Genomic DNA, 23032 nt, shown 5'->3' with positions numbered 1-23032 from the left:
GGCTGCGTGTGTTGGCACAAGTGGCTGCATGTGTTGGCACAAGTGGCTGCGTGTGATGGGCACAGTGGCTGAGTGTGATTGGCACAGTGGCTGCGTGTGATTGGGACAGTGGCGACAATTTATGGTGGCGAAGTGGCTGCGTGTGTTGGCACAAGTGGCTGCGTGTGTTGGCACAAGTGGCTGCGTGTGTTGGCACAAGTGGCTGAGTGTGATTGGCACAAGTGGCTGCGTGTGATTGGCACAGTGGCGACAATTTATGGTGGCGAAGTGGCTGTGTGTGTTGGCACAAGTGGCTGCGTGTGTTGGCACAAGTGGCTGCATGTGCTGCGTGTGATGGGCACAGTGACCCCTCCCGGCCCTGCCTACTGTTATCACCGCACCGCAGCGGGGAACATAACAGACAGCGTTCGTTTGAACAGCTGTTTTCCCCGCTGCGCATAGACACTCCCCCTTGGACGGATCTGTCCAATCGCGAGCAAGGGGAGTGTCTATGTGACTCCCCCTTGCTCGCGATTGGACAGATCCGTCCAAGGGGAAGTGTCTATGCCATAGACACTCCCCCTTGGCTTGGACGGATCTGTCCAATCGCGAGCAAGGGGGAGTGTCTATGTGACTCCCCCTTGCTCGCGATTGGACAGATCCGTCCAAGGGGGAGTGTCTATGCGCGGCGGGGAAAACAGCTGTTCAAACGAACGCTGTCTGTTATGTTCCCCGCCGCGGTGATAACAGTAGGTTGCGGCGGCGGGGGTGGGCCAGATTAAAAGGTCCGCCGGGCCGTATACGGCCCGCGGGCCGTAGTTTGCCCAGGTCTGCTCTAGGGTGTTCTGCTTTCATAAAATATATAGGGCCAGATCCACAAAGAAGTTACGCTGGCGTATCTATTGATACGCCGCGTAACTTCTAGGATGCTCCGGCGTATCTTTTTTCTGTATTCAGAAAACAAGATACGCCAGAATTTTGCTAAGATACGACCAGCGTAAGTCGCCGTTTACGTTAGGCTTTTTCCGGCGTAAAGTTACCCCTGCTATATGAGGCGCAGCCCATGTTAATTATTGACGTCGGGCCAGCGTCGAATTTTCCGTTGATTACGTTGTTTGCGTAAGTCATTCGCGAATAGGGCTGTGCATCATTTACGTTCACATCGAAAGCATTGGCTTTTTGCGGGTTAATTTGGAGCATGCGCACTGGGATACTTTCACGGACAGCGCATGCGCCGTTCGTAAAAAGCATCATTTACGTGGGGTCACAATACATTAGCATAAAACACGCCCATATGTTCCATATTTGAATTAGGCGGGCTTACGCTGGCCTATTTACGCTACGCCGCCGCAACTTTGCTTTGAGAATACTGCACTTGCCTGTCAAAGTAGCGGCGGCGTAGCGTAACTACGATACGCTACGCCTGCTTAAAATTACGCCGTTCTACGTGGATCTGGCCCATAATGTTTTGTGGGGTTTTACATAATCTTCAGACCTAAAAAAAAAATGTTTTGATGTGCACAAACAGTAAACAAATGAAAGAAATGTTGGTTTCCAAGTTTCTATCAGTAAAGGGTTAACAAAAAAAAAAACACAAGCAGGTTCCAGCTAATGTGTTTTACATTGTATAGCCTTCTGTAGCCACCCATAGAGCTGTAAATAAAGAGGCGAAGCCGCAGGGAGCACATGAGCGCCCTATGCCCGGTGCATGCCGGGAAGGTCCGTTTATAACCGTGGAGGCTCTCGGGAATAGTAGTGCCCGGCTCCAGAGGATGCTGGGGGGAAGGAAGTGTGTGTAGTTTGTAGTGATTTGGACTCACTAGGTGGCCGGGGTGACATGGAGCTGTCAGGCCTGGAGACGGTGTGCGCGGGCTCCAGCCTGGCCCTCACCAGCCTCTTCTATTACCTGTACCGGAAGCAGAGAGCGGCTGTCCGCCGTATCCAGGTACGGTGTGATGTGTAACACACAATGCTGCTCCCCTGCATCTTCATAACTTCCCGGCCTGTGTAGTTCCGCCCATGGAAGTTCCAGCACTCGCTTCACACAGCAGCCTGTGCTAGAGAGAACAGCTTGCTTTCCATTCTACTTTTATTATAGGTGTAGTGTTTACAGAGAGCAACTCTATCGTCCTGTGCTGGTTGTAGTCACCATTCGCTAATACTAGTCTGCACATATCCAGCCTTAGAACTGGCTCTGTCAGAGGTTCCAGAGGAGACATTTTCATTGCTTTTTGTCTGGAGAAAAAGATATCCACAGGAAAGGAAGTGAGGGGAAATCTCCAACAGCAGCACAGACTAAGCCCTGGTTCACATTGATACGATTTGGCATGTCAAATTGCATGGCCCTGCACCGATTTCCAAAAGTAGTTTCCATACTACTTGTCACTTGGCAATTTCGGGGTGCAATTACCATTGACATCTGTGCAGAAACCCCCAAAATCGGGACTGATATCGTGCGAGTTCGGCTCAACTCGCACAATTTCATTCCTGTAGTCAGTGTGAATCAAGGCTAAAGTGTTTTTTTTTTTTTTTTTTTAACGGAACTTTACCCATAAGTGTTTTTTTTTTTTTTTTTTTTTTTTTTTTTTTTATTGTTTTTTTGGATAATTTTGAAAAAAAAATAAAAACTATATTGGAAGAATGGTAAATGCAGTATGTGCAGTTCTGATAATAATTTGTACTCTTAACCCATAAGGCTACTTTCAAACTGAGGTTTTCAGGCGCTAAAGGGCTAAAAATAGCGCATGTAAAGCACCTGAAAACGTCTCCCCTGCCACCCCAGTGTGAAAGCCCGAGTGTTTTCACACTGAGCGCTTGCAGGATGGGGGGGAAAAAAGTCCTGAAAGCAGCATCTTTGGGGAGTTGCGGTAGCGGTGAATACACTGCTCCTAAAACGCCCCTGCCAATGAAATCAATGGCTAGCGCTGCTGAAGCGCCAGCAAGAAGCGATTCTGCAGCGTCGCATTGTGGGCGCTTTTAACCCTTTTTCGGCTAATAGCGGGGGTCAAAAGCGCTCCGCTAGCGGCCGAAAAGTGCCGCTGCAGTAATGAAGCCGAACTTGCACAATTTCACTCCTGCATGTCAGTCCCGATTTTGGCCGCCATTTCAGAGACATCTGGTTTCTGCACAGGTGCAAATTGCAGCCAAAATCGTAAAAAGTAGTACTGAAACTACTTTTTGAAATCGGTGCAGCATCTCACCGAATTAGGATGGTGCCATTGACTGCAATTGCCGCCGATCTGACATGTCAAAACGCTCCTGTGTGAACCAGGGCTTAGTGTCACTCGTCCCCAAAAGTGTCAGTTGGTGTCCCGACTGTCCACCGCAATATCACAGTCCCGCTATAAGTCACCAATCGCCACCATTACTAGTAAAAATAATAGATTGTAGATGCTATAACTTTTGCGTAAACCAATCAATATATTCTTATTGCGATTTTTGTTTTCAAAACTGACTATTTTTTTTTTTTCATAGCGCAATAAATAAAAACAGCAGAGGTGATCAAATACCAAAAAAGGCATACATTTTATTTGGGTACAGGGTTGCATGACTGGGCAATTGTTAGTTAAAATAACAGTGCTGTATCGCAAAAAATGGCCTGGTCATGAAGGGTGGTAAATCTTCCAGGTCTGAAGTGGTAAATAATTATGCTACCAAAATAAATGTGTGTTGTAAATTACCTCCAATATTGCATCTGTTCCTTCCTGCTGGAGGTCACCATTTTGTTGAAACTCAGAGAAGTCACTTCCTTATAGTAAACTCCACCAAAGTGTGATTTGAACAGGTATGCAGTATGAGTCCAGTCTGAATCACGTGCGGACCGGGACATAAGGGTTCATTCACACCAGATGCACTTGGATGCATCTTCTGATGTTTACTGTAGGACTTTAAATAGCCAATCACTTTTTGTCCTGGTGGCAATGGCCATAAGTCAAATCACCTCTGAAGGACGCAGACCGTGATAAAAACGCGACAGAGATTACATACCATTGCCTACGCTGTCCAAAAAATATAAAAAAACATTTAGAATTTTCCAGCACTTTCTGTACCAGAGACAGTTTAAATTTTGAGGGTGAATTTCCCTAGCAGCAACAAATACAACAATAAAAGCCTGACAAAGGCTCAAACCCTTGAATGTTCTATCCAAAATCAAAATAAATAAAAGGTTTCTAGAAATGTATCTATAGAAGAGCCCCAGGCCTCAGGAATAAAATAGCTCCCGATGTTCCTGATCCACCCAAGAAATTGGTGATTTTTTTATAGCAGGGGCAACTTTACGCCGGGAAAACCTCACGTAAACGTCGTAAATTTACTGCGTCGGCCGCACGTACGTTCGGAAATTCGCGTATCTAGCTAATTTGCATACTCGACGGGGAAAACGACGGAAACGCCACCTAGCGGGCAACAAAAAAAATTGCAGTTAAGATCCGACGGCGTAAGAGCCTTACGCCTGTCGGATCTAATGGATATCTATGTGTAACTGATTCTAAGAATCAGTCGCATAGATACGACGGCCCAGATTAGGACTTACGAACGGCGTACATGGCGATGCGCCGTCGTAAGCCCTTTGAGAATTTGGGCCTAAGTTTATTCAGTGTTCACTTTTTAAAGTGATCGTTATTTATAGCAGTCAGCGCTGTCTGAAGTGTTGGGATTATATATGTTGGCTATTGCATCTTATCAGGGGGAGGAGTGTTCTTGCCTCAGGCCTGTATTCTTTAAAAAAAAAAAAAAAATGTAATAGTACTGTAGATGTAGAGTACTTGCCACCATTACCTCCTTGATCTGTCTCTTGTATTTCTAATCACCAGGCAGCTCCCAGGCTACAGGTGAGTGCTGACCTGCGGACGTTTATGGAAACAACACCGGATATGAGTTATGTGGCATTGGAAGGTAAGGGATGAGCTCATTACAGTAGGGTATGAATGGACTGATCGTTCATGCAATATTATGTGATAAGTCTTATGCAGAAAAGTGTACTTTGAATTTTCCATGCTTCTGCAGAAATAGATACATGAATGATAGAATCATTACTTTGTTTTGGTCAGTACCACTGAACAGGGTACTCCACAGTAGTGTGCAAGCCAGACGGATTTCATTACAAAGAGATTGTCACTTTGCCCATTTGGAGCAAAGTGACATGGTATATAATATGGGAATTTCCCCCAATGGGGTTTTTAGGCAGCTCAATTAGTGGGTTAGAAGACAATGTATGTAAAAAAGGACATTTTATTTTAAAAACAACAGGTACAAAGAATTTTAAGGTCTAGTCTCTTTGCAGATGTGTCTTTTCCTTTTTTTTTTTTTCAAGTGACATGGTATTTGCAAAGGCCTAACCCCACCTCCCTCCCCCCCTCTATACTCACTATACCAGGTTCTTCAAACTACAGCCCTCCAGTTGTTCAGGAACTACAATTCCCATCATGTCTGTGAATGTCAGATTTTTACAATGCCTCATGGGATGTGTAGTTCCACAACAGCTGGAGGGCCGTAGTTTGAGGATCCCTACACTATACTAACACCGCCTCGATTCTCCCTACTCAGCAGTCAACACTAAAATGACGTTTGTTGGTGACCCAGGGATTCAGTGATTTTACTCTTAAGTTAATTGTCTATGCTCAGGCCTAATGATTGGTTGCTAATCCTGATCACTGTCACAGATGAGGCGGTCACTCACATGCTCCTCCATATCTGAAAAGGCCAGGTATTCTAGCCACCTGCGAGGTATAAGGGGGTTGTGAGGCTCTTTGCTGAGACACCTTCACTTTGCCCTGCAAGGGCAAGATGTCATTGTCTCTGCAATGTTCTGAAGTTGCACTGAATAAGATCTGTTGTCTGTTGGAAGAAGTCTTACCTTAAATTTACTGTTGCTACACACAGGAGCACAAAAAGCAGACCCCTGCTTACAGGGCGTGGACAAGGCAGGGACAGTTGCTGGGGCACATTATGTTTTTGTGTAGCAGGGAAGGCATCGCCTAATGAGCTGGTGCCTGGATGCTAATGCCCCTGCTGGATGGTCTCGCTGCCACTGCAGGAGAGGCAGAGCACTGCTGTGAGTGTGCACTGTGTGGGACTAGCTACTGAGAGGTGGGTTTTGGAGAGGTAAACAGATGAGAACAGTGAATGGATGGGGGGAGTGCAAAGTTGAGAGCTGTGGGGGTGCAGAAAACAGCTGAGAAGAGAGATGGGAATGAAGGATTCAGAGTTTAACTGTTGAGGAGGAATATGTGCCATGTTTGCAATAACAGAAGACTGCTACTTTTTTACACCGCTCTGTCCTGTTTTTACAACATACAACTATGACATAGCAGCCATTACGACAGGCACCCCCTAGCCCTAGAGGAAGGAGTAGTGCTGTTCTTTTCTGAAAGATTCTCTTGGGTGTGATGGACCTTTTCTCTCTACTAAGAAAAGCTAACTTTCTTTTTATGGAGGATTTTTCTCTTTCTCTGGATGATTTCTTCCAAGATGATTCATTCATTTTCACATTATCCACTACGACTTTCTATGCAGCTTCTGGATCAGTGGACTCCTTGGCAGAGCCTTGGGAGACTGTACCCAAATACCCAATAATAGAAGGCTGGCCTGTATTGCTATGCACTGGATCCTGCAGTGCTGTGAACTAACCCTATGGGCACTCCCCTCGGCACATAGTGCAGCATGGGGAGTTAGCCACAGAGTGCTTTACAGGTCCAGAGCTATGGTCTACCTTGCGCAGGGCTCAGTCTCTAAAGACCCTTGAGGCAGTATGTCCACCGTGCAAAGGATGAAGCCAGAAAGGGGTTAACTCCTCCTAAGTCCTGCTACTGATATGGTAATCATACAGGTTGAAAGACCTTTAAACATTCAGTCATATCATGTTGAGTTCTCCTTTGAGGGTGAGACATTGCCACTCTTCACCCATTCAATAGCATAGTTGTACAGTCCAGGATAATCAGGGTTAATTTTACCACCATTTGAGTGTCCCTCTGGAGGGCCCCTGTGCTGCGCCTGCACAACTGAAACTGCTTACTGCGCATGCGCTGCTCTGAGGGAGGTTTCTGAACATACGCACCCTGCCTTTTCCTCTTTGCATCCAGGACACCAGCCAAGCAACATCTCCTGAGTTTACAGCAACCTAGGTAATTGCACACAGGCATCACCTTATCCCACCCCCAGCACTGCTGCTCTGTATACATGTATGCTGTGGATGGGACGAAATGTATAGGGAGTTGTGTTCACACTTTTTATAAGTATTGCTTTTAAAACTTCTTTGTATGTGCTGCTTTTAAACATAACCAGTTTAATGCAGAGTTGAATTGTTGTATTTTTCTTCAAGGGGAGGGCACCATTAAAGTCTCTTTCTGGCTGCCATGTAGTCATTCTTTGTGCTTCTGGCCCCAGAACGTCTCAGACGCCTGGGCCTAGAGTGTTTCCAGAGGCTACAAACAGTCTTTGCATTCTACCTCCTCCCTGCTTCAATTTGTCTCCTACCCCATCAGTTGTCTAGCAGCTTTTAGCTAAGGGGTCATTGCCCCGTACCATACATTCAAACCATGCAATGACCATGGCTTAGGTCAGTCATCAAGAAGACACTGAAAGTCACACAGAGAAGCAGACTTGATACTTTTTTGGACATACCTTCATGTTCCAGCACTGTCTGCTGTCCACATCACAGGCATTAAAAATTGTCAGGCAGACTTCTTGGTTATCGGCGTCTGGATCCAAAACAATGGTCACTTCATCTGGAGATCTTTCAAGCCTTTTGCCACAGGTGGGGAACACCAGATGAGGCCAGGCATCCAGATTTAACAACAAACTAGACATGTTTGTCACCAGGTACCCTCATGCCTTCACAGTGGATGCTCTGGTGATGCTGTAGCAATCTAATCTATACCCTTTTGCCCCTCCACAGTCTTCCCTGTCCACTTTGCAGCCTTGAGAAGAAAGGCATCCTATGGTCCTCATTGCACTGAATTACAGAGAATGGGGTATTATGACATAATCAAGATCCTGGGAAACACTCCATGTGCCCCTTTCAGTTTGTCTGGTCCTCCTATACCAAAGGTCAGTGGGCCATCCTGCTTCTAAGTCAATGGTTTTAATGGAATGTCTGTTGAAGCCCTGCACAGTCCTTAGGGATAGGGGCCTTTCAGATTCTGTCATCCATATCCTCTTGAAGGCTAGGAAGCTGACTTCTTGTAAAGTCTACCATCACATCTGGAGAACCTACTATGCTTGGTGCAAGTCTAGGAACTTTCATCCCAGAAAGTACGCAGTGGGGCATATACTGTCCTCCTCTGGCCCAAAAACTGCCTGTGAGTTTCATCATGAACAAACTTAGGCCGTTGTGTTTCAGAGACCTTTTAAAGGCCGTACACACGGGCTGAATATCGTCCGGTTCCACCAGCCGACATTCGGCCCCTGTGTACGACAGCCGGTCTGACAGAAGATTAGACGGTCAGCTTCTGTCAAAGGGGCATGACTGAAAATGCATGCAATCCCAATCGGGCTCTCAGCCAATGGCTGAAAGCAATGACCGATGTGTTCTGGCAGTGGAGGTGTCCCCCTGTCAGAATACAGTAGCTCAGCAGGGGAGATGGCTGTACCAACATCGGATTGTTAGTAGAATGGCTCCTCATGAGCTCTTCAGTTGATTTGTTTTTTTTTCATTCAGCCTGCTAGGTTGAACGGGAAAAAAAAAACTAGTGTGCACAACGCTTTAGCTTATCACTCTCTAGTTTTTTTCAGGGAGTAGCTCAAACCTCTCTACCTGTTCATGCCCCTGGGATCTTTGTATGCCCCTATCAACTCTACGAGGCGAGTTACATAGTTAGTCAGGTTGCAAAAAGACACAAGTCCATCAAGTTCAACAACAAGAAATAAAACAATAATAATATCGTACAATCACATATACCCAATTCTATACCCAGATCCAGAGGAAGGCAAAAAACCTCAGCAGAGCATGATCCAATTTGCTACAGCAGGGGAAAAATTCCTTCCTGATCCCCCGAGAAGCAATCGGATATTCCCCGGATGAACTTTACCTATAAATGTTAGTACCCAGTTATATTATGTACATTTAGAAAAGAATCCAGACCTTTCTTAACCACTTCAGACCCACGCTATTGACAAAAGACGTCAACAGCGCGGCTCTCAAGTGCCAAGTGGACGTCTTTGGACGTCTTTTTAAAAGCATTACCCGCTGCGCGCCACTGGGTGGCGTGCAGCGGGTAAACACTGTCCTGGCGCATCGCTGAAGAGCCGATGCGTGTATCTGGCGGCCGCGATGCGACACAGCAGGGACGTGGAGCTCTGTGTGTAAACACAGAGCTCCACGTGCTGTCAGAGAAGAGGAGACCGATCTGTGTCCCTTGTACATAGGGACACAGCATCGGTTACCTCCCCCAGTCAGCCCCCTCCCCCCACACAGTTAGAACACACCCAGGGAATACATTTAACCCCTTCCTCACCCCCTAGTGTTAACCCCTTCCCTGCCAGTCACATTTATACAGTAATTAGTGCATTTTTATAGCACTGATCGCTGTATAAATGTGAATGGTCCCAAATTTGTGTCAAAAGTGTCCGATATGTCCGCTGCAATATCGCAGTCCCAATAAAAATCGCAGATCGCCGCCATTACTAGTAAAAAATAGAAAAAAATCATAATTCTGTCCCCTATTTTGTAGGCGCTATAACTTTTGCGCAAACCAGTCGCTTATTGCAAGTAAAAAATATATATATTTTTTTTAAATTGTCGCTCTTTTTTTGTTTATAGCGCAAAAAATAAAAACCGCAGAGGTGATCAAATAGCACCAAAATAAAGCTCTATTTGTGGGAAAAAAAGGACGTCAATTTTGTTTGGGAGCCACGTCGCACGACCGCGCAAATGTCAGTTAAAGCGATGCAGTGCCGGAAGCTGAAATTTCGCCTGGGCACGAAGGGGGTTTATGTGCCCAGTAAGCAAGTGGTTAAGTGACTTTGAGCCTAAGTTCACATTGATACGATTTGGCATGTCAAATCGTATGCCAAGTCGGCGGTTATTGCTGGCAATGGTTAAAGCACTTTACTGAGCTGGCCAGAACCACCTCTGGAGGGAGTCTATTCCACATTTTCACAGCTCTTACTGTGAAGAAACCTTTCCGTATTTGGAGGTGAAATCTCTTTTCCTCTAGACGTAAAGAGTGCCCCCTTGTCCTCGTTGTTGACCGTAAAATGAATAACTCAACACCAAGTTCACTGTATGGACCTCTTATATATTTGTACATGTTGATCATATCCCCTTTAATCTCCTCTTCTCAAGAGTGAATAGATTTAGTTCTTCTAATCTTTCCTCATAGCTGAGCTCCTCCATGCCTCTTATCAGTTAGGTTGCTCTTCTCTGCACTTTATCCAGTACCCCGATATCCTTTTTGAGAACTGGTGCCCAAAACTGAACTGCATATTCCAGATGAGGTCTTACTAATGATTTGTACAGGGGCAAAATGATATCTCTGTCTCTCTTGAGTCCATACCTCTCTTAATACAAGAAAGGACTTTGCTCGCTTTGTAAACCGCAGCTTGGCATTGCATGCCATTATTGAGCTTATGATCTACAAAAAAACCCCAGATCCTTCTCCACTACAGACCCCCCCAGTTGTACTCCCCCTAGCATGTATGATGCGTGCATATTCTTAGCCCCCAAGTGCATAACTTTACATTTATCTACATTAAACCTCATCTGCTACTTAGTCGCCCAATTAGACGGAACATTGAGGTCGGCTTGTAAATTGGAGACATCCTGCAAGGACGTTATTCCACTGCATAGCTTGGTGTCCTCTGCAAAGACAGAAATGTTACTTTTGATCTCGGACCCAATATCATTTATAAATATATTGAAAAGTAAGGGTCCCAGCACTGAACCTTGGGGTACACCACTGATAACATTGGACCATTCAGAGTAAGAATCATTAACCACGACTCTCTGAATTCTGTCTTTTAGATCGTTTTCTATCCATTTACAAACTGATATATCCAATCCTGTAGACCTTACCTTACACATGAGCCGTGTGTGCGGAACTGTATCGAACGCTTTTGCAAAATCCAAATATATCACGTCCACAGCCACGCCTCTGTCCAGGGTTTTACTTACCTCTTCATAAAAAGAAATCAGGTTTGTCTCACAACTTCTGTGTTTCATGAATCCATGTTGTCTGTTGCTTAAATAGTTTGTTTCCAGCAAGAACTCATCTATGTGGTCTTTTATTAATCTCTCCAGTATCTTCCCAGCTATAGAAGTTAAACTAACAGGTCTATAGTTACTTGGCAAAGACTTTGTTCCCTTTTTAAATATGGGCACCACATTGGCTCTACGCCAATCCAGTGGTACTATTCCTGTCATTAATGAGTCCCTAAAAATTAGAGACAGTGGCTTTGAAATGACAGAGCTCAATTCTTTTAGGATCCGTGGGTGGATGCCATCAGGCCAAGGTGCTTTATCCACCTTTATTCTGTCTAAATATTTCTGGACCATATCACTTTTGAGCCATTGTGGATCATTTGGGGCTGTGTCACTCCCACCCCCATTATGGACATGAACTCCCCCATGCTCCTTTGTATACAGAGAGCTGAAGAAAGTATTTTATTAATTAGCCTTCTCTTTGTCCCCAGTCACCCACTCTAGATTATTTTGTAAAGGGCCTACATGCTCAGACTTGAACTTTTTAGTATTAATATATTTGAAGAATTTCTTGGGGTTTATCCTTCTATCTTTTGCAATCTGTCGTTCATTTTGAATTTTTGCATCCTTGATTTCCTTTTTACATATCCTGTTATATTCTTTGTAACATTTAAACGACACTAGTGTTCCTTCATTTTTATATTTTTTTAAAAGCTCTTTTCTTATAGTTTATAGCTTTTTTTAACTTTGGCCGTGAGCCATAAAGGTTTTATTTTTAGCCTTTTAAACGTATTGCCCATGTGAATATACTTTGCAGTGAGTTCACAAACAGTCTTTTTGAGGAATTCCCATTTCTGTTCTGTGTTTAAGTTGGTAGCCTTACCCTGCAAGGAGTCCTTCTTATGCCGCGTACACACGATCATTTTTCGGGTTGTAAAAAACAAAGTTTTTTAAAAATGTCATTTAAAATGATCGTATGTGGGCTTCAGAGCATTTTTCGGGTTCTGAAAAACGGTCAATTATTTTTTTGAACATGCTCTATTTTTTCACAACGTTTTAAACGATGTCGTTTTTCAGGTTGTAAAAAATGATCGTGCCTGGGCTTGGACGTGAAAAACCTGCGCATGCTCAGAAGCAAGTTATAAGACGGGAGCGCTCATTCTGGTAAAACTACCGTTCGTAATGAAGTAAGCACATTCATCACGCTGTAACAGACAGAAAAGCGCAAATCGTCTTTTACGAACACGAAATCAGCTAAAGCAGCCCAAAAGGTGGCGTCTTCTGAATGGAACTTCCCCTTTATAGTGCCAATGTACGTGTTGTATGTCACCGCGCTTTGCTAGAGCATTTTTTTTTTATTGATCATGTGTAGGCAAGGCCGTTTTAATGATGAAGTTGAAAAAAACTTTGTTTTTTTCTAGAGCCTGAAAAACGTCATTTTTTACAAGCCGAAAAATGATCGTGTGTACGCAGCATTAGTGTTGCACAAAAGCAAGGATGTTTAAAAAATTCTCCCAAAAGTGGTCTCTGCTTTCCACCTTAATCTGGATTTTGGGGGGTCTGAGTAATTTTTTAGCAAAAAAAATCGAATTTTTACATGTAGGAGAGAAGTGTCAGAATTGGCCTGGGTGGCAAGTGGTTAATTACCATAAGTAATTAATATACAAATAATTATTATATATTGTTTTTAAGGTAATTTACTATATTTTCAAAAACTTTATTCAAGCAGGTGACTTAACAGGCAAATTACTGAAGTTTGAAGTTATATCCTCAAAACTTCAAACAGGTAATTTCACAGTTAATGGAAAAATAATAAATTATTATCTTATAACATATAGCATAATATATTATTTAGCTTGATTAAAAATTTACCTTTTCAGCAGCAGCAGCAGATTCTCCCTCTGAACTGTGTGAGAAAAACATGGGATTATGGTTAAACCTTATACCCATAAACCCATGTTTTTTCCTTGTAGTTAGTAGGGCTGTGCTGGAAGGGAGCATTTGCCTTTTAGACACACTGCCCCTTCTATGACACTGCAGTGAGAGAAGAGCCTCCAGCATTTTTATTGGACAGCTTGGACTAATGGTGCTTTACCATTGGTCCAAGGCACCAAGCTGTCCATTGAGCTCAGTATCTCTGACAAAAAGTAGGTAAAACGTTACACATATAAATATTTGAACTGTGTATTACCTTTTGCATGGAGCTCCACTTTGTTGGTTTATGTAAATAAAATATTTCCCTTAAAGCGTAGTTCCTGCTAAAAAAATTTTTTTTAAAGTCAGCAACTACAAATACTGCAGCTGCTGACTTAATAATGGGACACTTACTTGTCCCAGGGTCCAGCGATGCGGGGGAACAAAGCCCTGCTTGTGGCTTCACAGCCGGGCACGCACTGCGCATGCGCGAGCCGCGCTGCACACTGGGACTGGCCGAGCAATCATCTGGGACCTGTGATGTGTCCCAGATGATTGCCGAGAGGGAGGGGAAGAGGTGAACTTCCTTTCTGGCACCGCAGTGCCCCTGGGAGAAAGTGGGAGCTGAAATCTTCCCCCAAAAAAATGACATGCCAAATGTGGCATGTCAGGGGGTTACCTTCCCCTAAAGGAAGTTCCATTTTTGGGTGGAACTCCACTTTAACATTTTTAAGCCTTTTATCTTTGTCCTTTATCTGTCTTGTGCGTTGCTTGTGGGTTCTAAATAGTTCTTTTTAATGGTGAAGTATATTAAAACTTCTACAAAAGAATGACTTGACAGTTAGGTCTTAAACTTTTTTCGAAAATGTAACCACTTGCCGCCCATTATATAGCAAAAGGACGGCGGCAAACTGGTTCTGTTATCCTGATCGGACATCATATGACGTGATCAGGATAACTAGCCGGCACACGCTTGCGGGGGCACGCAGAGCGTCAATCGTTGCGGCGTGTCATTTTGACACACTTCAATTCCGATCTAGGTAGAGTCTCTGACAGAAACTCTTTACCACGTGATCAGCCATGTCCAATCACGGCTGATCACGATGTAAACAGAAAGAGCAGTTTATCGGCTTTTCCTCACTCTTGTCTGTCAGACGCGGGTAGAAGAGAGCTGATCGGCTGCTCCTCTGACAGGGGGGTCTGTGTCGATTATCAGCGCAGCCCTTCCACTGAGGATTCCCACACTGGACCACCAGGGACGCCCACCACTAGTGCCCACAATAGATGTCAATTAGTGCCTACAATGGATGCCAATCAGTGCCAAACAATAATGCCTGCCAATCAATGATGCTCATCAGTGCCACCTATGTGTGCCCATCAGTGCCAATTAATGCCCATCATCAGTGCCACCTCATTGGTGCCCATCAGTGCCGCCTTATCAGTGCCCGTCAGTGCAGCCCCATCAGTGCCAGTCAGTGAAGGAGAAAACTAACTTATTTACAAAGTTTTGTAACAGAAACAAAAATAATTTTGGTTTATTTTTTTATTTGTTTAGCAGAAAATAAAAATACCAGAGGTGATCAAATAACACCAAAAAAAGCTCTATTTGTGGGAACAAAATGATAACAATTTAGTTTGGGTACAGTGTAGCATGACCGCGCCATTGTCATTCAAAGTGCGACAGCGCTAAAAGCTGAAAATTGGTCTGGGCAGGAAGGTGTTTAAGTGCCCTGTATTGAAGTGGTTAAACTATGCCATAATTGTCAGTTAGGGAAACAAGTGATAGATTAGCTGACTTTTCTCTCAAGTACTTCCTAACCTACTGGTGGCTTTGTGAAACTTTATTTTTTACACTGCTATACCAAAATCAGCAATAGGAGGATTTTCTTACTTTATTTTCTTCCCTAATTTGCATTCATGTAGATTCTTGTTCTTGTAATACACTAAAAAAAAAATTGAATATGTGCAGCGCTTAAAGCTGGAGTTCACCCAATTTTTTTTTTTTTAACGTTAGATTGAGGCTAATTACGGGAAGCACATTACGGGAAGCACAATCGGGTGTTTTTAAAAAAAAATCAATGTAGTACTTACCGTTTTAGAGATAGATGTTCTCCGCCGCTTCCGGGTATGGTCTTCGGGACTGGGCGTTCCTATTTGATTGACAGCCTTTGCGACCGTCGCATACAGCGCGTCACGAGTTGCCGAAAGAAGCCGAACGTCGGTGCGTCTCTATACGGCGCCTGCGCACCAACGTTCGGCTACTTTCGGCAACTCGTGACGCGTTGTATGTGACGGTCGGAAGGCTGTCAATCAAATAGGAATGCCCAGTCCTGCAGACCATACCCGGAAGCGGCGGGAGAACATCTATCTCTAAAACGGTTGCATTGATTTAAAAAAAAACACCCGATTGTGCTTCCGGTAATTAGCCTCAATCTACTGTTAAAAATGTGTTTTTCGGGTGAACCCCCGCTTTAAGGAAGACAAAACCTAGTGGATAGGTTATGTAAATGAATGCAACTGAACCATAATGGCACACAGTGACTGCTTGGAAAAGTACATGAGTAACCCGGTAACAATGAACAAATGATAGTCCAAATGAAACCTTAAGTCATCATAGTAGTCTGTTAAGGCTATATGGAGCAACAAATGACCAATATAAAGTGATGCAAATTACTGAATGCAAAAGCTCGTAGGTAAAAATGACTAATAATAGTCCAAAGTGAATATGAGCTGAACGTGGAGGTCTATTAGACCATGTGGTGGGTAAAACAGATCTTCAATTTGATTGGAATGAAGGGGACATAGATGTGAAGACAATCCTAGATAGATAAGTTGGATACTCTTACCGTGTGATGTAGACCAAGTACCTTTCGGTCTTGGTCAATCAGGCAAAGGTAAGAGTGTTGATGCGACCAGCTCTCCCGTCGGCGTCTCCCTTGGTGCTTGGTAGCTCCTCCAATCAAAGATCTGGATGGAATCCTCCACAGTTGCAGACTTCCAGCAGCTTGTTGGTGTGTATTAAGGCAATGATAGTTACTCCTCCACAGCTTCAAAATATGTCAAAGGCATGCAAGAAAACAAAAAAGGCCTCCGCATGGCATAAAAGGGTTTATTGAAACAGAAACAAAACAACAAAAATATAAAAAATGGATAAAATTGTAAACATCCAGCAATGATTACACAGGGTGATCACAGGTAAAAAAGCGCAGTAGTGGCAGCAAGCGTAGAACCCAATGCATTTCGTCCTATAGGACTTCTACAGGGGTATACACTAACAGAGTAATTAAACCTTTTTTTTTTTTTCTTCTTCTTTACAGGCAGAGTGGAGGCAGTTGGAAAAGCTATCAGTAGTGAGAACTATCCATATCTCCAGGCTGTAATTCAGAAGCACCAAATGGTAGAGCACCGCTTGTTTTGGAACAGCCTAACCAGAAGCTGGTGAGATAAGAATTTTTGGCATCAGATAGTACAGATTTACTACACTGTAGTTCACTTTAGCTATAAAAACAATATACGTATAATGGTGGCTAACTCAACATTTTGCTGTCTTATGTCAAACTTTAATATTAAATAGGTACCCTACTTCTACTCTCTTGAGTTTGGTAAATTGTTGTAGGGTGGTGCTTTTTTTTTTAATTTTATTAGCCACACGTGTTTTGCTAGCAACTATTTTTTTATTTTTTTTGGTCTTCAAAAGGAACCTATTAGGTTAGAAAAATGGGGCAGCTAGGATCGATTTGTTATACGTGCAATTATTTTGGAGCTTTTAGGATACAATCGATTGGGCGTTTAGCCACGGTACGAATCCCAGACCCACACAAAGTGCATTTAACCATGATCATGGCAGATGATTGCTGCCTGTGCAAACCTGTCATTGCAGTGTTAAGGGCTTGATGACTGCTGCTACCTGCATGCAGCTGTCAATCCCAGCAGCAAAAATACGTCGGTTTGAGCCGTGGCTAAATGCCCATGTAAATGCAGCCTTTCACCTATCCTTGCTTAACTGCTTAATCATAAACTCAGCACAAGCATATGCTGTCAGTGAATTATCAGGACACCTGATCTGCACCTTTATTCAAGTTAACGATTTGATAACTAGTGATGGATGGATAGGAATGACAGCCAGGGGTTTGAACCTTTAACCCTCTGCCTGACAGTGATTTTATACAATACATTATGATGTGTGATATCCATTTAATGATAATCAAGGGGCTAACCTTGCAAAGCAACCCAGCTTGTAAACATTGTGGCCAGCCTTTGTCATGTCTATTGAAGTGATTATTGATAAGAATGAAGGTAATGTTCATCCCCAAGAGTGAAAAGATGACCTTAATTTTTATGTAATGGTTATGTAATTATCAAAGCACTCCACAAGTCATAAGTCTGCCCGCTGAGGGCCATATGTGTACTGTCACGTTTGGACTTGTATGTTAAAGGACTCAATCACACAGATGTTCACCCCCCACAGAGCATGAAGAGCCGTTTGTTTACTTTTTGTATTGGCACTGAGTTGCATCTTATATAAAGTGAATGGCTATGCATCGGCTATACAGACTCACAGCCAAGTTTGACAGGTACTCAGGGGCAAGTACATCCTGGTCTGTGCAACCATCCCTGCATATTGATAAACTCAGCCAATGCTTACATTATTATTATACAAGATGTATATAGCGCCAACAGTTTACACAGCGTTTAACAAAATGAAGGCAGACGTGCAGCTAAGCGCAACCTGCTCTTCATGTGCTATGGCTAGGCACCCGCCTGAGTGAATGAGCCCTAAGTCATGAATATACATAATAATGAATATTAAGAACAACATAATAAAATAGTTTAATGTAAAATTAAAAACAAATAATTAAAACAATTACAAATAAAAAAAACTTTTGTATAACTTTTCCTACACAAAATTAGGATGTACAGAAGTATAATATCTCTGTGTTATGCTATATTGTCTCCCTGTTATGCTACACATGCTAAGTATCTGCCTAATTTTTTAGTCTTTGCATTCACCAAACCACTGTATCCTACTTCACTGGACATGCAATTTATAAAAACGTAACTGTTATTTCTAGTTCTTTAAAATTCACGTTGTTTATTAATACCCCCACTACACATATTTCTTACTGCCATTCAGAATTTACTGTCAAACGAATCTTGTATGGCTTATTTCTTCTATAACCTCCTAGCAGCGCTTTTTTTTTTTTTTTTTTGTATTCTTTCACTGTGTTGAAAAAAGAGCTGTGCAATGGTATCGAAGAAATGAGCCAGGTGAGAGTACTTTGCTACTACATTTTGAGATAAGATGAGAAAGGGTCTAGTGAGTTTTAATAGACAAAATGAGTTTTAAGGAAGCAATTGAAATAACAGTTACATTTTAATAGTTTAAATGCCCAGTGGAGTAGGATGCAGGGGTTTGGTGAAGTGTGTCCAGCACAAAGGCTATACAATTAAAGTAATTAATTCCACAAAGGACTAAAAATACAAGATATCTACAATACAAGATAAGAGTCAAGTGTAAACTAACTTAAATCTAGGTGTTCTTTGTGTGGTTCTTTCAGATTTAGGCATTCATCTGCAACTCTGAACTTTTCATAATAAAGACTGTTCACTGTTGCGCTCTTCTTGTACAGGATGACTGGTCTTTTATTCTCCCCCAGTAGTGGGTGGTCCCTCTTACAGCTGTGCTTTCTGCACAGGCTGTATGTAACCCAGTGATGATACTTTTACAAGGAAATGTCTGGGCTTTTCAAAGGTATTTGGTGGACACAAAGTGGATTGATCTCTTTTGTGGGTATTGAGAAATACATTTAAATAAAGCCTCTTATGCCTTTAAGTGGTAACTAAGTCTAAACATTTTTTTACCTTAAAGGTCAAGTCTGTAAAAAATAAAATTCCACTTTTAAAATAAGGACACTTGCCTGTCCCATTGATCTTGCGATGTCGGCACTCCTAGCCGATTGGTCAATCGGCTTCAGGTGCAGGCGTCGGCATCTGCAGTAAGGGAAACAGGAAGTGAAGCCTTGCGGTTCAGCTATAAAGTATATCTAAAGGCTCCTGTATGACAGGCTAAACTGAATCCAACTAGGGGAGAAGGAGGACAAATAAGCACTCACATTTGCCAACATCCGTAAATACAGGCTAAACTGCTCCTAAATCCAGTACGTGATGATCAAGCCTCATAAAGTAAACAAAAATTGTCCTTTACCTTCACTGATTGAGTGCCTATTCATAGCAGGTGCAGTAGAAGTGTGTTTTGGGCGGCTATTCCATGGCAGTTCCATTGCAAGACCAGACAAAATATCTTGTCTCCTACTTGGCTAGTTCACACCACTGTGTTGCATTGTGGTGCGCTGAGAAAAGGTAGACATGCAGTACTTTTTTCAGTGCAGCACAGTGCGATAGAGTTCACTGCCTTGCCCTGCGCTGAAGCCAAAACTTCCAGACTGGTCTTTTGTTTGGGGGATTAGGTAAGCATATCTCTGCTCTCCTCACCCCTACAAAAAAACAAGTTAACCTGGCAGTGCAGGAATGGGAATCAAAAATGTGCCCAGAGTTCAGATTTTTAGAGGTGGATGATTAAAGTACACAATGGGGGTTTCCTGGGGGCCTCTAAAAGCCGGCATTCCTATGAGAGTGCTTGTTTGTTGTCGGTAGCTGCCAGTGCTCCACAATCAGAAAAGGCTAACGTAAAAGTAGAGCTCCTCTATCACATTTACGCTACATTTTCCATCTTGGACACGCCCCCATTTGTTAACGTTTTAACTGTATGGCTTGTGACTTACCTAATACACTTTCTTTCTGCAGGAGTGAATATGTACGAGTAATTTACGAGCGTGTGAAGGAAATTCCCTTCCAACTATGTCCTCTGGAGGGTAATGAGGTCTCTGTGCTTGTTTGTGATCCGCAGAATGCCTCCGGTTTGACATTGCAGATTGTCCACGAGCGGTTTCATCATGCCTCTTTGGGCCTAGGTGAGTTACTAGGACACTATTTCAGTGGTGAAAAGCCTACAGGTGTGTTGGAAACAGAGGAGATTCTGCCTGTGGGCACCATACTAACTGGAGTAGGAAAATTGACACTGAATACTAAAGGGGAAATGACACTGGAGCCTCCTGAAGATGGTTGTACATACTTTTTATCCCTTTCTGGATATGAAGACATACTTTATCAACAAGAGTCCCTAGCTAATTTTTGGAGGGGTGCGGCTTTGTTCTTTGGAGCTTTGGGGACTGTTGTGGTATGCATTGCCATGTATCGAGCCTATCGGAGATATAAGGAAAAACATAAAAGTCAAGACCGCTTGGATGAGCAGCAGATTCCGGACGTTGATGAGGAGCCAGTTGATTCTGAAAGATTATGCGTGATCTGCATTTCGAGAACACGAGAATGTGTGATCTTGCCTTGTGGGCATGTATGTTGCTGCTTTCTGTGTTACCAGGCCCTTCCTAACCACATGTGTCCTATCTGCAGATGTTCTATAGAAAGAGTTGTTCCTCTTTTCCAGATCTAAATAAAGAATTTTATTGCCTTATTCTTTACAGGTACACTCAAAACTAATTGCTCGGGACCTCGGTTTTTCATCCAGACATTGCTTAATTTACCAGTCTATTCCAGTTTATCTAGTCAGTAATTTTTTTAATCTGGAAAGGGAACCTCTGCTTTTGAAGCAAGAATTCTCAAACCCACCCACTGTAGGCTCTTTGTTATCTCTCACATATGGAAAACCTTAATTAGAAAAATGTCCGTGTCATAGTACACTAAAGATCATGTTGCTTGGGAAGACTTGCCAGTGATAGATTTTTCTGCCCTGTACAGTAATTCTATTCCACGTATCTCTTTCTTGCTCGTGGAAATAGTAAGATGTCTCCCTATGCTTTCCGCCAATGACAGGAGCTCTAGTGTGCCATGGGCCTATTAAAAAAAAAAAAAGACACTTTCTACCATTTAAAGAAGAGCTCCAATCTGGCAAAACAAAATTGGCAGCTACAAATACTGTAGCTGCTGAATTTTAATATAAGGAAACTTACCTGTCCAGGGATCCCACAATGTCGGCACCCTGAACCGATTCGTCAATTGGCTTTGGGTGCAGGCATCGGCATTGTACATATGAGGTTTTCTACTGTACACGCACGAGTCGTGCTGCGCTTTGTGAATGGTCCCGCCGTCTTCTGTCCCAGAAGGCAGCAGGGGGAGGAGGGGCCGGAAATGCTCATGGATCGCCCCGGCGATCTTACCAGGAAGTGTGAGCAGGTACCTGTAAAAAACAGGTACCCCCCCCAAAAAAATGGCAAACGCAGCAGTGGAGGGAGGAGGGTGCGAACAAGCAGAGCTTCACCTTTTGGGAGGGTCTCGGCTTTAGACACATGAAATGCTATTGATGATGCATTAGCTAAGAGAGCGCGATTCACAGCCCAGACTTTAGGAAGCACATTCCCAGTGCACCAATGAGGAGCACCCAACTCTAAGCTGGCCATACACTGTGTAAGTTTTGTCCAGCTTCTAGCGACTGAATTAATTCACTTAGTGGGTAGCCCTGTCAGCCCACTAGTGCCTGATGTTGTTCAACTGAAAAATCAAAGGTTCCAGGCAGAAAGTTGTTGGCTGAACAGTTGCTGCATCCTGTTGGATGCAGCTGCTGTTTGGGTATTCCGATTACAGTAGCTTAGCAGGAGGATTTGTCCATCTGCGCTGTATGTTGTGGATGAAGGAATCTGTTGGATATTTCATTTTTTTATTTTGGCTGCAGCGTATAGCCAGCTTTAGGTATATTAAATAATTAATTAACTTTATGTCTTTAGGATAATTACAGCAATTACTGAGTAGCTTTAGCAGCTTACTGAATTTCCACTTATTGCCTGAGATTGCTCTTTACATCTAGCCAATTAAGTGAATAATGATTTTATTTAACCACTTGACCACTGGGCACTAAAACCCACTTAATAACCAGACCAATTTTCAGCTTTCGGTGCTCTCACATTTTGAATGACCATAACTCAGTCATACAACACTGTAACCAAATGAAATTTTTGTCCTTTTTTTTTCTCCCACAAATAGAGCTTTCTTTTGGTGGTATTTGATCACCTTTGCGTTTTTTTTTCCGCTATAAATGAAAAAAGAACGAAAATTTTGTAAAAAATGATTTTTTCTTTGTTTCTATTATACAATTTTGCAAAAAATGATTTTTTCTTCATAAATGTGGCCAAAAATGTATACTGCTACATATCTTTGGTAAAAAAAAATGGTGTATATTATTTAGTCTGGGTGAAAGTTACCATCCAAAGTTACCATCCAAAATTTGCTGAAATGTTATTGAATCCATTTTTCCTTCCACTTGTGAAATGTTCCCTGTGCCACTGGTTGCAATACAACCCCAAAGCATGATTGATCCACCCCCATGCTTAACAGTTGGACAGAGGTTCTTTTCATTAAATTCTGTGCCCTTTCTTCTCCAAACGTACCTTTGCTCATTCCGGACAAAAAGTTATATTTTAACCACTTAAGCCCCGGACCAATATGCAGCCTAAAGACCCAAGGGGTTTTTACAGTTCGGGACTGCGTCGCTTTAACAGACAATTGCGCGGTCGTGCAACGTGGCTCCCAAACAAAATTGGCGTCCTTTTTTCCCCACAAATCGAGCTTTCTTTTGGTGGTATTTGATCACCTCTGCGGTTTTTATTTTTTGCGCTATAAACAAATAGAGCGACAATTTTGAAAAAAAATCAATATTTTTTACTTTTTGCTATAATAAATATCCCCCAAAAACATATATAAAATTTTTTTTTCCCCTCAGTTTAGGCCGATACGTATTCTTCTACCTATTTTTGGTAAAAAAAATCACAATAATCGTTTATCGGTTGGTTTGCGCAAAATTTATAGCGTTTACAAAATAGGGGATAGTTTTATTGCATTTTTATTTATTTTTTTACTACTAATGGCGGCGATCAGCGATTTTTTTTCGTGACTGCGACATTATGGCGGACACTTCAGACAATTTTGACACAT

General features: G+C 42.8%; 1 protein-coding gene across 3 annotated transcripts; it reads left to right on the top strand.

Annotated features, from left to right (window-relative positions):
* Window positions 1–1689: 1689 nt before the first annotated feature.
* On the top strand, window positions 1690–20587 carry LOC120936942 (mitochondrial ubiquitin ligase activator of nfkb 1-A-like). 3 transcript variants are annotated; one of them, XM_040349769.1, is made up of 4 exons: window positions 1690–1924; window positions 4791–4872; window positions 16348–16468; window positions 19835–20587. In XM_040349769.1, the coding sequence occupies exons 1-4, from the start codon at window positions 1817–1819 to the stop codon at window positions 20538–20540; spliced, it is 1017 nt and encodes a 338-aa protein (XP_040205703.1). In that variant the 5' UTR covers window positions 1690–1816; the 3' UTR covers window positions 20541–20587. The 3 variants fall into 3 exon arrangements, with proteins under 3 accessions (XP_040205703.1, XP_040205704.1, XP_040205705.1); XM_040349770.1 differs by lacking the exon at window positions 1690–1924 and adding an exon at window positions 1951–2077; XM_040349771.1 differs by lacking the exon at window positions 1690–1924 and adding an exon at window positions 2113–2244.
* The last annotated feature ends 2445 nt before the right edge of the window (window positions 20588–23032 follow it).

The sequence above is a fragment of the Rana temporaria genome, chromosome 4 (genome assembly GCF_905171775.1).
Source record: "Rana temporaria chromosome 4, aRanTem1.1, whole genome shotgun sequence".
Lineage (NCBI taxonomy): Eukaryota > Metazoa > Chordata > Amphibia > Anura > Ranidae > Rana > Rana temporaria.
The sequence above is the reverse complement of the archived record's forward strand: the minus strand, read 5'-3'. Positions and strand labels throughout refer to the sequence as shown.

Coding starts and splice junctions, on each gene's coding strand:
- LOC120936942 (XM_040349769.1), top strand. CDS start 1,817: ATGGAGCTGTCAGGCCTGGAGACGGTGTGCGCGGGCTCCAGCCTGGCC. Junction 4,873..16,347: donor GAGTTATGTGGCATTGGAAG/GTAAGGGATGAG, acceptor TCTTCTTTACAG/GCAGAGTGGAGGCAGTTGGA. Junction 16,469..19,834: donor AACAGCCTAACCAGAAGCTG/GTGAGATAAGAA, acceptor TTCTTTCTGCAG/GAGTGAATATGTACGAGTAA.